Here is a 14,514-nt window from a genome sequence, read left to right on the forward strand (position 1 = left end):
CCTCTCACTGGTCTATCGGCAGCTATTTCAGGTACGTGGGTAAGTCAAGTCTTTTGTAATAAGATTTATAAACTGAATTCACTGGTAACAATTTCAAGAACCTTTATTGAAACCAACATTCAAATAATATCTCAAGGGTGAAATGTTTCAGCAAAACCAATTTAACAATTCCAAATATATATAAAAACATGTAATTTTGTTAAAGGTGATAATTTACCCCTCCCCCATTTTATCTGCTCTACTTCATTGCACCAAATAGGGAAGACTGTTTAATCATCTGCACCAAAAAAAACCCCCTGCATTTTGATAAGTGTAAATGTCAAAAATCCCATCAAATCAGAGTATAATTATAGGCTTAATATGATATAACTAAGGCTTCCAATACTACAGTCCAGAAACCCAGTGTGAATTTCCCCATTTTCAGGTCTCCCAAAAGCTTGACTGCTGGACTAAGAAGGCACAGGGGCCGTTACTTACGACAAAGTGACGCAGTACTTCGGAAAAGTAGGAACGGGCAGTGCCAGCGAGCTTCTACTGACTTAAGCAGGGCGCCTGGCTGGATCAGCGTGAGAGAGTGCTCTGCTGGCTCCTGTTTCTGAGTTGGGCCCAGGTGAGCTGCCAGGGCAGTAGAAGCTTCAGTGGGAGACAGGTCAAAGGGGTACTGTTTTCAGATTTTAACCAGGTGGGTGCTATGTAGCACACGGAAGAGCAAGCTCTTAAGGGTAGCATCTATCGGGTTTTCAAATACTAAACAGAAATGAGCACAGTCTGTACTTGTGTGCCAATTTTAAAAGCTTTGCCAGTATTTAAAAATATATGGTCAGGAGGAGACTTTACAATTTCTCTTTACAAACAGTATATAATGGGAGAAACGGCCTTGTGGCAGAGGACAGTCCCAGACAGCAGCCTTGCCACAGCTCAAGTAGACACAGTCCTTACTAAGTCTCCACGAAGAGCAGTAGCTGGGGAGGGCTTCTGATGCTCTTATTTACAATCCCACAATCACTGCTCTCCTTCAAGTCTAGCAGTCCCATTGTATATTGCAACTTGATCGTACTAAAGACCGACAGCAAAGGATACAGCCAGTCTTGCCTCTGTGAAGTGTTGCAGAGAACCTGGAGAGTGCTAATGAAAAGCTGTTTTACCAAAAAGTTGCCACAGGCAACCTCATATACTTAGGCTTATGTTTAGAAAGAGCAAGGGTGCTACTGGTAGACACTTGAAATTCGAAGTGTTTTTTTGTGAATAAAATGTGTTTATGGTAACTTAGGGAAAAGTGGTAGTAGGACAGCAAACAAACAGTTTCTGGTGGTTCTACATGTACATGAAGTTAGACAAGCTGACTCCCCTCCTAGAAAGCCTACCTTTCAGGCACATATTTGTGCCAAAATCCCAGTGAAGCACAAACAACAGTAATTTATATTAGTATGTGGCACAGTTCACATTTCCAATAGAACTTCATCTTCCCTGAAACAATACTCAGTACAGTCTCAAACCACACAATGAGTCTTATCTTAAGCTCTCTGGTCCTTCTACCTGTGGGTGGTCATCTTCTGGGTGTGGGACCCCTTTCTGGAAGGCCTCGGTCTGGTCGGTGTGCTGAGGGCTGGGAGCCCCTGGGTGTCCCTCAGTGCTGCTGGCCTCGAGGGTGATCTGCTCCAGCCCACCAGACAGGCGCTCCACCTTTTCTAAGTCTTCAATGTGACTGACTGAGCTGGTCTCACTCAAAGCATCTGAACCTCGCAGGGACCTTTTAAAAGGCTTCTGGCCTACAGAAAGGGCAGACAGACTGCGCTGAAACTCAGTGAGGATACTTCTGCAACACAGGCTGTCTCTGCAACAGATAATTGCTTTATTTCACAACACAGCTTCAGCAGAAACCTTTACTGGCTCTGAGGTGTTTTAGGAGATGAGAAAACCGAGAGCTGCTAGCGTGACACCAACATGCTCCCCAGGCCGGGGAACTCTAAGGTCATCTTCATTAGGAAACGCCCAGGAGGGTAAACACCACAGTGACAATGTCATCTTTCAAGACCCCAACTTCCCCTTAGCGCACTACCGTGGGATTTCTTCAAGGCTGAATCCCACGGCTACCAAGATGGTTAAAGAGATGGTAGTAGTTGGTCTTAAGAGAAATAGACCTCTGGAGTTCAAGAACCCAGAAAACAAACGCAAGTAACAGCCAACAGGGGAAACCTGTTACCTGAACTCGGTGTGGAGGCGTCACTTACCTGGAAGTCTCTGCTTGGTGCGACTGCCCGAGGGCGTTGGAGGCAGCGTGACTCCTGCACCTTGTGCTTTGTAGACATATATGGGTTCTGTGGACTCCAGAGAGCCTGCGGGAGAGGAGAGGGCTGGGTAGAAGCTACAGGCACAGGTTGCCCTTGAAGACACCACCTGCCCTCACACAGCCTTGCTCCCCAATAACCTCCTTCCAGCCACTGAGCCTGCCACAGACTGGTGGAGAGAAGGACACTTATGAATGTGCCGTGAGCTAGAGAAAGCCACCTCACAGGGCCAGTACCGCCAGCATCTGCCAGCAGTATGGCATAAGCGCACCCAGGGAGCCAGGCCCAACAGGGAAACGTACTGTAGCCACAAGAAGTGGGTGCCTTTTTGCTGAAGGCTAAGGCTTGGCAGATTAGAAATCAGATTATCTTTTGCTTTCATGACAATGGAGTCATCGTTTCCTGGGAAAGAATGAAGGAAGGGGCTCGAGTGTAGGAAATTATTTCCTTGGTAGAACAGGAAAGGAATCACGGACTGTTAACACCCTCCCCACATTCCAGCGGCTGAAACGCTTGCTGGCTGCCTGGTTCAAAATAAACCGTGCCAGCACTCCATGCTTCAGTCTCTGCATTGCCACTTGCAAAAGCTGTCCTCTGCTGGGGCAGAACACACATGAAGACAAGTAGTATTAACCCTGAACCAAAATGCCCAAGACACAGCACCCTGAGAGTCTGCACGGCTGAGTGGGCGCGTCCTCATGGCCTTGCGGTGGCGACAGCTGTGGAGAGTGGGTAGCTGCTTCCTTGCTGTTTCAGCTGCCAGGGTGCGGTGGGGAGGAGGACAGGGCACACCAGAACTTGTCTCCTCAGATGTCCGGCCCACACCCAGTGATGAAGAATGGGAACCAGGGCGGGCTTCTCAGTGGGAAGAGTGTTGGGACCCAAGGGCATTTGGCGAAACCTCCCAAGGTCAGCAAGACCCGGGAAGAGGCTATGCCATCCTACCTGCTGTCAAGTTAAAAGTTCTTCCCTTCTGTAAAGCCTGGACCGGAGAAAACCAATTCAGCACGGAGCCCACTACAGGGATCTGCCGCAACACCCCCTGCAAGACAGGACCAGAGTTCAGGGCCACCTGGCCTCACGGCGGCTCCCCCAGCCTGCTGCCCATCGGGGGCCTCACCTCTTCCAGAAGCCGTTCTTCACTTGCCTTCTGCAGCTCCACTTGAGCTTCCTGAATGCCTTTCCGAACCACTTCTGTCATGTTTTCCAGAAGCTGTGGCAAGACCAAGAAAGACATTACTTGTTTAAGCTTCTCACCTGGGGCCCAGAAGAGCTAGTAACACAGCACTGAGGGAATTTTTCAAAAGCAGGTCAATGAAATCCTGCATTGAAAAGCCGGCGTAAAAAGAACAGAAACTCAAAGACAAGCGGATAACATGCTCATAGAGGCCTAGGCAGACACACCTTGGTGACCAGCCTCATTTGCTACGTATTCTTGAAAACAGAGAAGTCATAAAGTCAGGCTGGAAAGAAACCTTAAGGAGTCCACCCAGAAAGGAATGAAGCTGGCTTCTCGGCCGCATGTCCAATGGCACGTGTCTCTCTCCTTTTAGAGCAGTCTTACCTTGGTCCCTCTTCTTTCCTTTTGAGTGATTTTTAGGGAAGTAATCATCTGTTTGGAGGATACCTTATCAGCCTTGTATCCTGGTCCTCCATGCTAAGGGACCCACAGCAGTAGGTCTATTCCTGGTGGGAAGTGCTATAGGGAAGGGGTGTAGGGGGAACCACACATAAAACAGCCCATTTCATTCACCCTCAGGACACAGCTCCAGAGCAGAAGTCCTCCCTGACCTTGGTGGCAGGGGTGAATGTGTCTGCCTGTGTGTCCAGCTACCCGCCCTCTTCTCTAAGGCAGGGTTACTACACAGCGTGGCTATGTGGATCTTTCCCCCTGAGCTTGTGAGATCACTGGGGCATGGGCTGTGTCAAACCTACTTGGCATCCCTGACACCTGGCACAAGGCCCAGCTTACAGGAAACATTGACAGACTTTGAGAGACAACGAACAGACATCCCAAGGGCAGCTCCTTTCCTCGTGGCCCCTGCTGTTTGGTGGGACAAAACTCAGAAGAGGAATGAACACTGATGGGTGCTACGGACCCTCGAGTTCTCCTCTATCTCCCGGGCTGTGGCCACAATGGTCTCCACGAGCTCAGCAGCATCGACATCGTCGCTCGCCATGCCGACATAAAGGCAGCTCTTCATGCTCTTATACTCAGGGCCTGCAAAGGAAATAAGACAAACTTGAGTTTCTAAGTCCTCTGTCATCGGTGAGACGTGGACCTACTCTCCTGTTCAGTGTCCTGACCACACACAAAGGGGTCTCCTCCATGGAGATTCTAAGGGCGGAGAGAAAGGCCTGGCAAGGCTGCAGAAGGGGAGGGAGGTCTCAGAACCGCACCTTTGCCTGGAACTCAGCCAGAGAGACGCTAACCCTCTAAGAGATAAGCCATCTTCTTTAAAGCCAGTTAGCAAGTGTCCTTCCAAACCTCACAGTTGACTTATAAGAAGTAAGTAATTACCTATTTTAAAGGTTAGGTCAGATTCCAGTTCATTTAACTTTTTCAGGAGTCCAGCATGGATTTTTTCCCCTTCGGGATCTGATTTCAAACTGCTCTTATCATCATTAGCATGTTCATACCTAAAACAACATCAAACCACAGCATTTCAGCTTAAAAGATCAAATGTCTCTTCTGATACAGGATTAGAGGTGGAGTAGAAACCTCTAAATATTAGCAAGACAATGCAGTGGAACCAATGGGCAAAAGAGCTACTGCGAGTGTCTCCAGACCACAAACTTTCTGGAAGTTTGCCAGGAGTAAACAAAGTCACAGGAAAGCCTCTTTTTTTTTTTTTTTTTTTTTTTAAAGCAGGGTCTCACTTGGTGGCCCAGGCTGGAGTGCAGTGGCATGATCTTGGCTCACTGCAACCTCCACCTCCTGGGCTCAGTTGATCCTTCCATCTAAGCTTCCCGAGTAGCTGGGACTACAGGTGTGCAGCACCACCTCTGGCTAATTTTTGTATTTTTTCTAGAGATAGGGTTTCGCCATGTTGTCCAGGCTGGACTCAAGCTCCTGGCCTCAAGTCATCTATGCTCCTGTTGGCCTCCCAAAGTGCTGGGATTACAGGCATGAGCCACCGTGCCCAGCCGAAAGCCTAAGTCTTTAGTTCCATACAAGGTCTGGAAGTCTCATGGGCAATACAAAAAGAGGTTTGCCTCACCTCTGAAGGCGAGAAAGCAGCCATAGGACTGCACCCAGTTCTCTCCCCGAGAGCTGGGTTCTTTTTCTTACTGATTTGCAATTTTCTATATGCCCTGGATAGTAACCATTCTCAGTGAGTGATATATACCTGTTGGCATCTTCTCCCTAGGTAGCTGAGAGTCGGCACCTACAGACAGAACATTCAGCAACTCCCCTCCCTGAGCGCCATGCTGGCCAAATTGCCTGCTTGCACTGTGCTTTTGTAAATGCCCAGAAAACCGAGTTGCATTTTCGTTAAGCATATTGTGACTACACATTCATCTTGGATTTCTAAGGTGGTTCAGAAAATGACCCACCCGTGTTCTTTATACAGAAAAGTCTCCAACATCAAGTGGCAGGCCAAGACTTTACCTGACAACCCCTATTCCAGGCCAGTTAGGGTCATCAACATATAGGAGACCTGCTGTTGCTTCCACTTCCTGCTTGAACTCTTCACGCAACTGGAGCGTACAGCACAGCACTGGCAGTTTGCTTTCTATGCAGGCTACGAGCTGATCCACATCCTCTCCCCGAGTTCCTAAAACTGAAGATGTTCACAATGTCAGAGAAATGCTCACGAGATGGCCAATGACAAGAGGGCAGGGCTCCCTCTTCCACTACTGGGAAGGTCAAAAGCTCGAGGCACTCCAGTTACCAGGAGCCATGGAGATTTAAAAAAAAAAGGGCCTCAACCCAGATATGGAAGAATTAGGGTTAGAAACGGACACAGCTGGCTGTAGCAGGTGTGGAGTGTTTCTCTCACAGATGTGGCCCACAATGACATACTCCAGTGTTAGAAATCACTCTTCCCACAGCAAGCCTACTTCAGGCAGGCTGGAGACATCACACCATAGGTTCAGCACAAAAAGGCAACCACAGATTCTGTACATTCCTATGACTGAGAGAAAGGGAAGTACTGTGGTGGGCTGCTGTCCCCACACAGGAAGGACAGGGAGATGGTGACAGCGCCGGGCCTCAGGGCTCACTGGCTTACTTTTGCAGTTTTAGAGACTAAGTCTCTAGAGCTGTGGCCAGGCAATCCTTATAGTGGCCAGTGCTTTGGGAATCTGAGCTAGGAGGATCACTTAAGGCCAGGAGTTCAAGAGCAGCCTGGGTGACAGAGTGAGACCACGTCTCTATGAAAAAAAAAAAAAAATAGATGTGGTGGTGCTCGCCTGTAGTCCCAGCTCCTTGGGAGGCTGAGGCAGGGGATTGCTTGAGCCCAGGAGGTCGAGGTTGCAATGAGCTATGGTGAAGACACTGCATTCCAGCCTGGGTGACAAATGAGACCCTGTTTCTAAAAAAAAATAAAAACCAAAACACAGATCCCCAGGCTCCATTCTAGAATCTCTGGGGGTGGGCGGCCACTGGTTGTGTGTAAAGCTCCCGGATAACTCTAATGTGCAGTGGGGAGTGAGAACCCTTGTAGTGGAAAACCGAGAGTCACAAGACATCAAAATATAGGAATTCCAGCCTGGCCAACGTGGCAAAACCCCATTTCTACAAAAAATGCAAAAATTAGTCCAGTGTGGTGGCTCATGCCTGTGGTCCCAACTCCTCGGGGGCTGAAGTGGGAAGATCACTTGAGCCCAGGAGGTCAAGGCTGCAGTGAGCCATGATCGCACCACTGCACTCCAGCCTGGGTGACAGAGCAAGACCCGACTGTCTCAACAACAAAAAAAAAGGAATTCAGGTGATGACTTTTTTTTTTTTTTTTTTTTTTGAGATGGAGTCTCCTCTGTCCCCCAGGCTGGAATGCAGTGGTGTAATCTCAACTCACTGCAACCTCGGCCTCCCGGGTTCAAGTGATTCTCCTGCCTCAGCCTCCCAAGTAGCTGGGACTGCAGGTGTGTACCACCATGCCCGGCTAATTTTTTTATTTTTAGTAGGGGCGGGATTTCACTATGTTGGCCAGGCTGGTCTCGAACTCCTGACCTCAGATGATCTGCCTGCCTTGGCCTCCCAAGGTGTTGGGATTACAGGTGTGAGCCACCATGCCCGGCCAATTCAGGTGACTTCTGAATTCTCATTCTGATTCTGGTAAGTTACATGGGAATGCTAATCCACCTAAATTTAGCCCAAAAGAAAAGAAAATGCCCCTCCAAAAAGAGCTGCTAATAACTCTAGGAGAATGGAGTATCATAAGGGCAAGCTAATCTACCCAGCAGCCCCAGAACAAAAGCAAGGGATGTCCACCAAGCCTGGTTACCTGCTGCGGTCATCAAAGGGCTGAACCGCAAACACGTGCCCTCAGCTTCCAGATCCATGACTGTGAGGCCGCCTGCAGGCACCAGCTGCTTCAGCTGTTCTCCCAGCTGTGAGGAGGACACAATGAACACCCTCCTGTAACAAGGGACTCAGACGTCTTCAGGACCCACCCTCATCCCCTCGGCCCCAGACCAAAGAGCCTCCTGGAGGGCTGGTTCCTGCTCTTTTGACTGTCTGATTACTTAGAGCAGCTTTTTAAAAACAGTAAATTTTATGGTTTTTTCTTATTAATACAAGTTCATTGTAGAAAAATTTAGGAAATACAAGTAAACAAAAAGAAGAAAATAACAATGACCCACAATACATTACTAAGCGACACCCACTGCTGACATGTGGTCTGCCCCCAGCGTCTTTTCTCCTAGTGGCGGGCAGGGAGTTGTAGTTGTTGTCATAAAACATGCTACTTGACACTGCTTAGTAACCTGCATTGATTCATTTCGTTTATGACCAGTTCCTTTCTGCTTGAGACACTCAGCTCTGTGGTCTCTCACAGCTGTGCTGAGCCCCAGCATGGATGTACCAGGACTTATCCGCCAACCCTGCTAGGCTGGGCATGTCCAGCATTGGCTAGAACTGCTGCTGCCGCCATCCCACACTGTTCACAAGACCCTTCAGACTCAAATCCTAGAGCTGCTATTCAGTGCCCAAAACGCTATCAAAGTGCAGGCCTGGCTCCACACTGCCAGCTGCAGATGCTCGGCAGACTCTGCCTGGGGCTCCCGGCTGTGCTGCCCAGGCTCAACAGAACCCACCGCAGCTGCCCTGCAGCCCACCTTTTGCCTGTTGTCTCACAGCCTTATACAGCAGCAAGGAAAGTGAGGGAGCAATGCCAGAAGGACTTGCCAGAGGTGACCCAGCTCGTGAGGTGGTAACGCAACGGGGAACAGAACTCCAGAGCAGGCCCAGCACTGGCAGGGCGGCTCCTCCTGTGGGCCTCAGTTCCCATACACGAGCACGCGTCACCCTCACCAGCAGGTCGGATGGTGACGGACGGGGCCCTGAAAGGAAAGGCGGGCGACTGCCATTCTCACCCAGCGATTCAGCGCGTCACACGAGTGCCTCTCCCGGCCGACTGCTGAAGGTGTCATGTTGGGCACTGGGACGGCTTTAAACACCGGATCTGACACCAAAACACAGAAAGGGAGTCACTCCCAGAAACACGGCTGACCAAAAAAAACACCCTCCAAACCCCACATCATTCCCATCCCAATATTAGCCCCAGGGCACTGACTCGTATTACTGAATTCTCATGTATTATCTGACAGAAGGGCTACATTTCTTTTTCCTCATGATCTATGTAACACTTGAATACATTCACATAAGACAGAATTATTAATTTCATTTTTGAAAAGGTTTGCTTTCAAGGGATTTCAAGGGGAAACAGCAATTGTTTTAAGTTACTAACTAGTTTACCAAGCACCGTGCCAGGTCTGTGAGTGCCATGATCATCCAACTAGGCCTCACAGTGGGTGCCAACCCGTGCCAGGCACAGAGCCCGACACTTGGGACAGAAGGCAGGTAAGGTTTCTGTCATCTTGGAGCTTACATTTTAGTTGAGGAAACAGACCATAAAGAAAGAAAATCACTCCATGTGGTTGTTAGTGTCACAAGTGAAGCTGGGGGCTCTGATAGAAAATGATGGAGTCCCCTCAGGCAGGATAGGCAGGGAAGGCTGAGGATGTGGATACTTAGTGGAGACTGAAATGGTGAGGAGGAGCTGGCACCAGAAGAGAGAAATGTGTGTAAGACAGAGGGAACGCCGAGTGTTAAGCCCTTGCGGTAGGAAAGGGCAGAGTGTTCTGGAGCGCGGAGAAGACTGGTCTGACTGAGTCACAACGAACAAGAGGGAGAGTGGAAGAGGGGAAGGCAGAGGCGAATTCGGGGCAGAGTACGCAGGCCTCATGGGGCATGGGAGAGCCTGGCCTTTGTTCGACCGAAATGGTAAGATACCCAGGGGCTCTGGGCGGGGAAGTGACACTGATACGGGAGTGCTGGGAAGGGAAGAGCGTGATCCCTTTAAATGACACAGAAGCGGGGAAGGGAAGTGCTGGGGAGAGAAAGGCGGTTCCCTGGCTAGGACTCTACCCCCACGGACCTAGGTGAGGACAAGCACTCCTGCCTTCCCCCAAATGTTGCATTTCCCAAGACCACGCTGGCCCACCACACAACCATCCTGGGCCTATAAAAACCAGAGACCCTAGTGGGCAGACGGAAGTGGCTGGATGGCAAGAGGAACACATTGGTGGAAAACGACACAAGCGGCTGGTCATGGAGAGCAGGCCGGCAGAAGAGCACCCCGACAGGCACTGGCAAGCCAGCAGGCCATCAACCACGGGGACGAGGCGGAGTTTGGCCAGGGCCGCTGAGCGGCCCAACTCCAAGGGAAATCTGTCTCCCTTCTGGCTCCCCCATCAGCGGAGAGCTACTTTCATTCAATAAAACCTTGCACTCATTCTCCAAGCCCACATGTGATCCCATTCTTCCAGTACACCAAGACAAGAACCTGGGATACATTAATCCCTCTGTCCTTGTGATAAGGAAGGGGGTCTAAGTGAGCTAAAACAAGCTGCCTACAGACGGCTAAATTAAAAGAGCACACTGTAACACATGCCCACTGGAGCCTTAGGAGCTGTAAAACATTCACCCCTAGATGCTGCCATGGGGTCGGAGCCCCACAGCCTGCCCGTCTGTATGCTCTCCTAGAGGTCTGAGCAGCAGCGGGGCACTGAAGAAGCGAGCCACACCCCCATCACATGCCCTGCGAGGGGGACAAGGGAACCTTTCCGGTTCCAACACCATGTGACTTCCACTTATAACCCTCACTCTGCCAGGTGAAGAATGGTCTGGAATGGGCTGTGTAGAATGTATGAAAGTCAGAGGTCAGTTGAGAGGGGACAATGGCCATCCAGGTAAAAAAAAGAGTGGTGCCCTGGACTAGACTGGCGGCACTTGGGTCATTCTTTAAGATACAGATTCCTGGGCACAACCTACTGACTCAAAATACGTGGGAAGTAAGACCCACAAATCTTTATGTTCAAGCAACTCTTTCTTAGCCATTCCAGCACTGGTCCAGGGACTGGCATTTGGGAACCCCTGGTTTAATCACCGCAACCTATCAGCAAATTGCTAAGGCGTTTCGGACTGTAGTTTTCATGAAAATTATTACATTTTTCTGAAATGCTGACTGAAGATTGTCAGCAATAAAAATATTTTGAACTATTTAACTTGAAATGGTATCAAATTCAAAGCCTTTAACACAGATATGAAAATAACCCTCTTTTAAAATTCACTGACCTGAGCCTGGTAATTCCTGGAAAAATCTGAACACCACCACTGGGGAGCTGAGCTCATCTTCCACCTGGAAGAATGGAAGTCTCATATCACCAAGTAACATTAAACTCCAGACACCTTCAAAATGAAATGCTGAGTTCAAAAACTCGCTTAGAGATGCTCTATTTGTAAATAAACACACTAAAAAGTTCAGAGGTTAATTTCAGTTGCTAGAGAAAAATCAAATGTTTAGTAAAATTTTAAAAAATAACTATGAGCCAGCCTTGAGAGTACACTGTGAATTATAAGATGTTTGACACTGGTACACTGAAATTAAAGCAGGGGGAAATTTTAATAAGGGATAAACATAGGTCTAACATTAAAGATTAAAACCAGTAAGAAGCAGTGAAACTAGACTCAGTGCGGAGAGAGCCCATGCTTTCAAGAATCCCAGAAATTATGCAGGATTTATTGAAACTTAAACTTTTTTTTAGAGATGGGGTCTTGCTATGTTGTCCAGGCTGGCCTTGAACTCTTGGCCTCAATTAATCCTCCTACTTTGGCTTTCCAAGTGTTGGGATTACAGACGTGAGACACCGTGCCTGGCCAACTAGAATTTTTCATACTCATTGAAAAAAAGAGGGGGCAACAAGTACTTTCCTCCCCTTTGCAAAACTTTCGGAACAAGATGCAAGTCCTGCTAGTGATGTAGACAAGCACAGCTGAGAACTGGATCTGTGTATTTTCTAATATATTTAATTATTATTAAAGACAGGCCGAAGACGACTAACTTCATTAGTGGGTTTCCTAACAGTTAAAAACATCCACTGCGTTATGTATTATGATAATCCAACAGCGAGTTCCTGTTTTGCATCAAACAGTATACCCTGACTTGGTCAAGCCATGGGGTCAGGGTACCGTAAGCATCCATGTCCTTGGCAGGCTCTGTGGTACTGTAGGGGCGTGTGGGTGGCCCTGGGGGGGAAGATCTCTAAGCATCCAACAATCCCAGTACCATAGCTCTAGTAATAAAACTTATGTTCCAAGGCTCTGAGTGTGATGACTCACTGGTAGGGCCGCAACAGGAAATGCTAACTTGGAAAGACAAGAAGCAGTGGCCCAAGATCTTTTCTACTAACTTTTCAAAGGACCGTGTGGACAGTATTCATACCAAGCAGGATGTGAATTCAAATCTGCCAATTATTTAGGGGGCCAGTCCTGTGCTAAGTGCCTTCACATCTATCATCTTTAACTTTCACAGAGACAAATAAAAGTGATACTTTTAAAGGTACGGCGGCGGGCGGCAGGGGGGCGGTGCTTAATATTTAAATAGGGGAGCACGCCCAATAAGCAAGGAGGAACAAAAAGGCAACAAAATAATCCGCCCATTCTCCCATCCTCAGCTAGGAGATGGCAGAATGAGGTGAGTGCCAAGACTGCTATGAATATTATGATCATCTTTTCTTTCTTTGAACTCAGTGGTCTCAAATGTCAAAGTGTGTAAGAAATAGTATACAGGGTTAGAGACACTTCTGGTTCTAGTAACGTGATAGACTGAGTGAACACTGAAGTTGTCAATTCTGAATATCTGAAATACTGGATTAAATATAACCAAGAACCAAAAAAAGGTTAAACCATGGCTGGGCTCACACCCAAAAAAAAGGTGAATCCACAAAGAAGAGGAAACAGAAAGATGACTGTAAGCTGAGTGGCAGGGGATGGGAGCATGTCTGGGGCCTGGCACTGGGCTTTCAGGGCTAGGGTCTTGGGTGTTAATGCCCAGGTGAGGCACAGTGGTGAGTCTGTATAAGGCCTTTACAAACCTTCTATAGGAAAAAACAAACAGATTTGATTTCAGATACTAGTAAGAGTGATGAAGACGACCCAGGGGGATGGAGTGATGTCTGACGGTGGGAGATGATCTTAGGGTGGCCAGGAAAGGCCTTTCTGAAGAGGTGAGATTTGAATTAAGATCTGAAAGATAAGAAACCAGTCATGAGAAGAATTGGGACTGGGGAGGCTGGGCGCTTTGGCTCACGCCTGTAATCCCAGCACTTTGGGAGGCTGAGGCGGGCGGATCACAAGGTCAAGAGTTCAAGACCAGCCTGGCCAACATGGTGAAACCCCATCTCTACTAAAAATACAGAAATTAGCTGGACATGGTGGCATGTGCCTGTAACCCCAGCTACTCGGGAGGCTGAGGCAGGAGAACTGCTTGAACAGGGACCCAGGAGGCGGAGGTTAGAGTGAGCCAAGATCGCACCACTGCACTCCAGTCTGGGCTACATAGTGAGACTCTGTCTCAAAAAAAAATAAACAGAAGAATTGGGGGTGGGGGGTGGGAAACAGTGTTTCCAGGCAGAGAGAACAGCACGTACAAAGGAGACTGTTGGGAGGGTTAAATGAAATAATTCATGTAAGGTACTTAGTACCACACATGAATTTCACAAGCAGCAGCTGGGATGGTGATGGTGATGATGAGGACTCACAGGCCATAATGCCTCATGGTATTAGCCAATTATTGTATCCTCTACTGAAAAAACAGCCATTGGAAGAAGGGACAGAGCAGGCTTTCTGCCTGGGCCAGTGTGGCCTACAGAGATGCTCCAAAACAACTGGTGATTAACTAGCACCACTGGGTCCCCCAATTTGAGAATAAGGTAGCAGCGATGACTGAGGAAAAGCCAAGTGCGCTCAACATGGCAGGGGCAGGAAAGCAGATGGGCCCAGCACTGCCTGGATTCTTAACAGCTTGCTCAATCTAGGCCATAATTTGCTTCTCTGTTTGCAATCAAAGGAGACCAACCAGCATACTTTCATTTGACAGTCAGGCTTGGAAAGAAAATGACTCAATGTCACAGGGCCACCCTGTGGCACTGCTCAGAGCAGAGCCCAGGCCTCTGAACTTAGATTCATCCCTTCTGCTTCTCCAGTGGTCCACTTCCTCGTCCAAGGATAGAACCCCCACTGAGCTAGAACTCGGGTCAACTGGCTCCAGACTCCCACTCAGAAGGCAGAGTAGCCACACCCCCTTCAACCAAACCATGTATTTTTTTTTTCTTCCTTGAGACAGGGTCTCTGTCACCCAGGCTGGAGTGCAGAGGCGCAATCTCGGCTCACTGCAACCTCCGCCTCCCGGGTTCAAGCAATTCTTTCACTTCAGCCTCCCCAGTAGCTGGGACTACAGGCGTGTGCCACCATGCGCGGCTACTTTTTGTATTTAAACCAAACCATGTTCTAAAAGAAAAATAAACCTACTGACTTGAACCCCAAATACACTCAAATGTTAGTTTTAAACTTAAGCATACCTTGCAGAATTGTCAAAGAAACACTCAATGAACCTATTTAAATCAGAATTTGACATATATTTCCTGAAGTTCTAAAATACCATGAAGCAAAACACAAAAACTTTCAAACCTGAACTGATCCTCATTCTCTCCTAAGTCC

General features: G+C 48.3%; 1 protein-coding gene across 40 annotated transcripts in view; it reads right to left on the minus strand.

Moving 5' to 3' along the window:
• Positions 1-14,514, minus strand: part of PDXDC1 (pyridoxal dependent decarboxylase domain containing 1) — a 66,591-nt gene that overhangs the window by 3,377 nt on the left and 48,700 nt on the right. For 22 of the 40 annotated variants that reach the window (XR_010152288.1, XR_008539930.2, XR_008539932.2 and 19 more), the window contains 10 exons: positions 11,092-11,155; positions 8,829-8,917; positions 7,739-7,844; positions 5,902-6,073; positions 4,810-4,928; positions 4,388-4,509; positions 3,409-3,501; positions 3,234-3,330; positions 2,232-2,336; positions 1,537-1,769 (listed from right to left, as the gene is read on the minus strand). Coding sequence is in view for 31 of the 40 variants with exons in the window: in XM_063796719.1 (XP_063652789.1) it covers positions 1,537-1,769; positions 2,232-2,336; positions 3,234-3,330; positions 3,409-3,501; positions 4,388-4,509; positions 4,810-4,928; positions 5,902-6,073; positions 7,739-7,844; positions 8,829-8,917; positions 11,092-11,155 (1,200 nt within the window). In the remaining 9 variants the exon portion in view is untranslated. Of the gene's footprint in view, positions 1-85; positions 1,835-2,231; positions 2,337-3,233; positions 3,331-3,408; positions 3,502-4,387; positions 4,510-4,809; positions 4,929-5,901; positions 6,074-7,738; positions 7,845-8,828; positions 8,918-11,091; positions 11,156-14,514 lie in introns of those variants that run through there. The other 18 variants (XM_063796727.1, XM_063796718.1, XM_063796721.1 and 15 more) reach the window with 4 other exon arrangements.

Source organism: Pan troglodytes, chromosome 18 (genome assembly GCF_028858775.2).
Source record: "Pan troglodytes isolate AG18354 chromosome 18, NHGRI_mPanTro3-v2.0_pri, whole genome shotgun sequence".
Taxonomy (NCBI): domain Eukaryota; kingdom Metazoa; phylum Chordata; class Mammalia; order Primates; family Hominidae; genus Pan; species Pan troglodytes.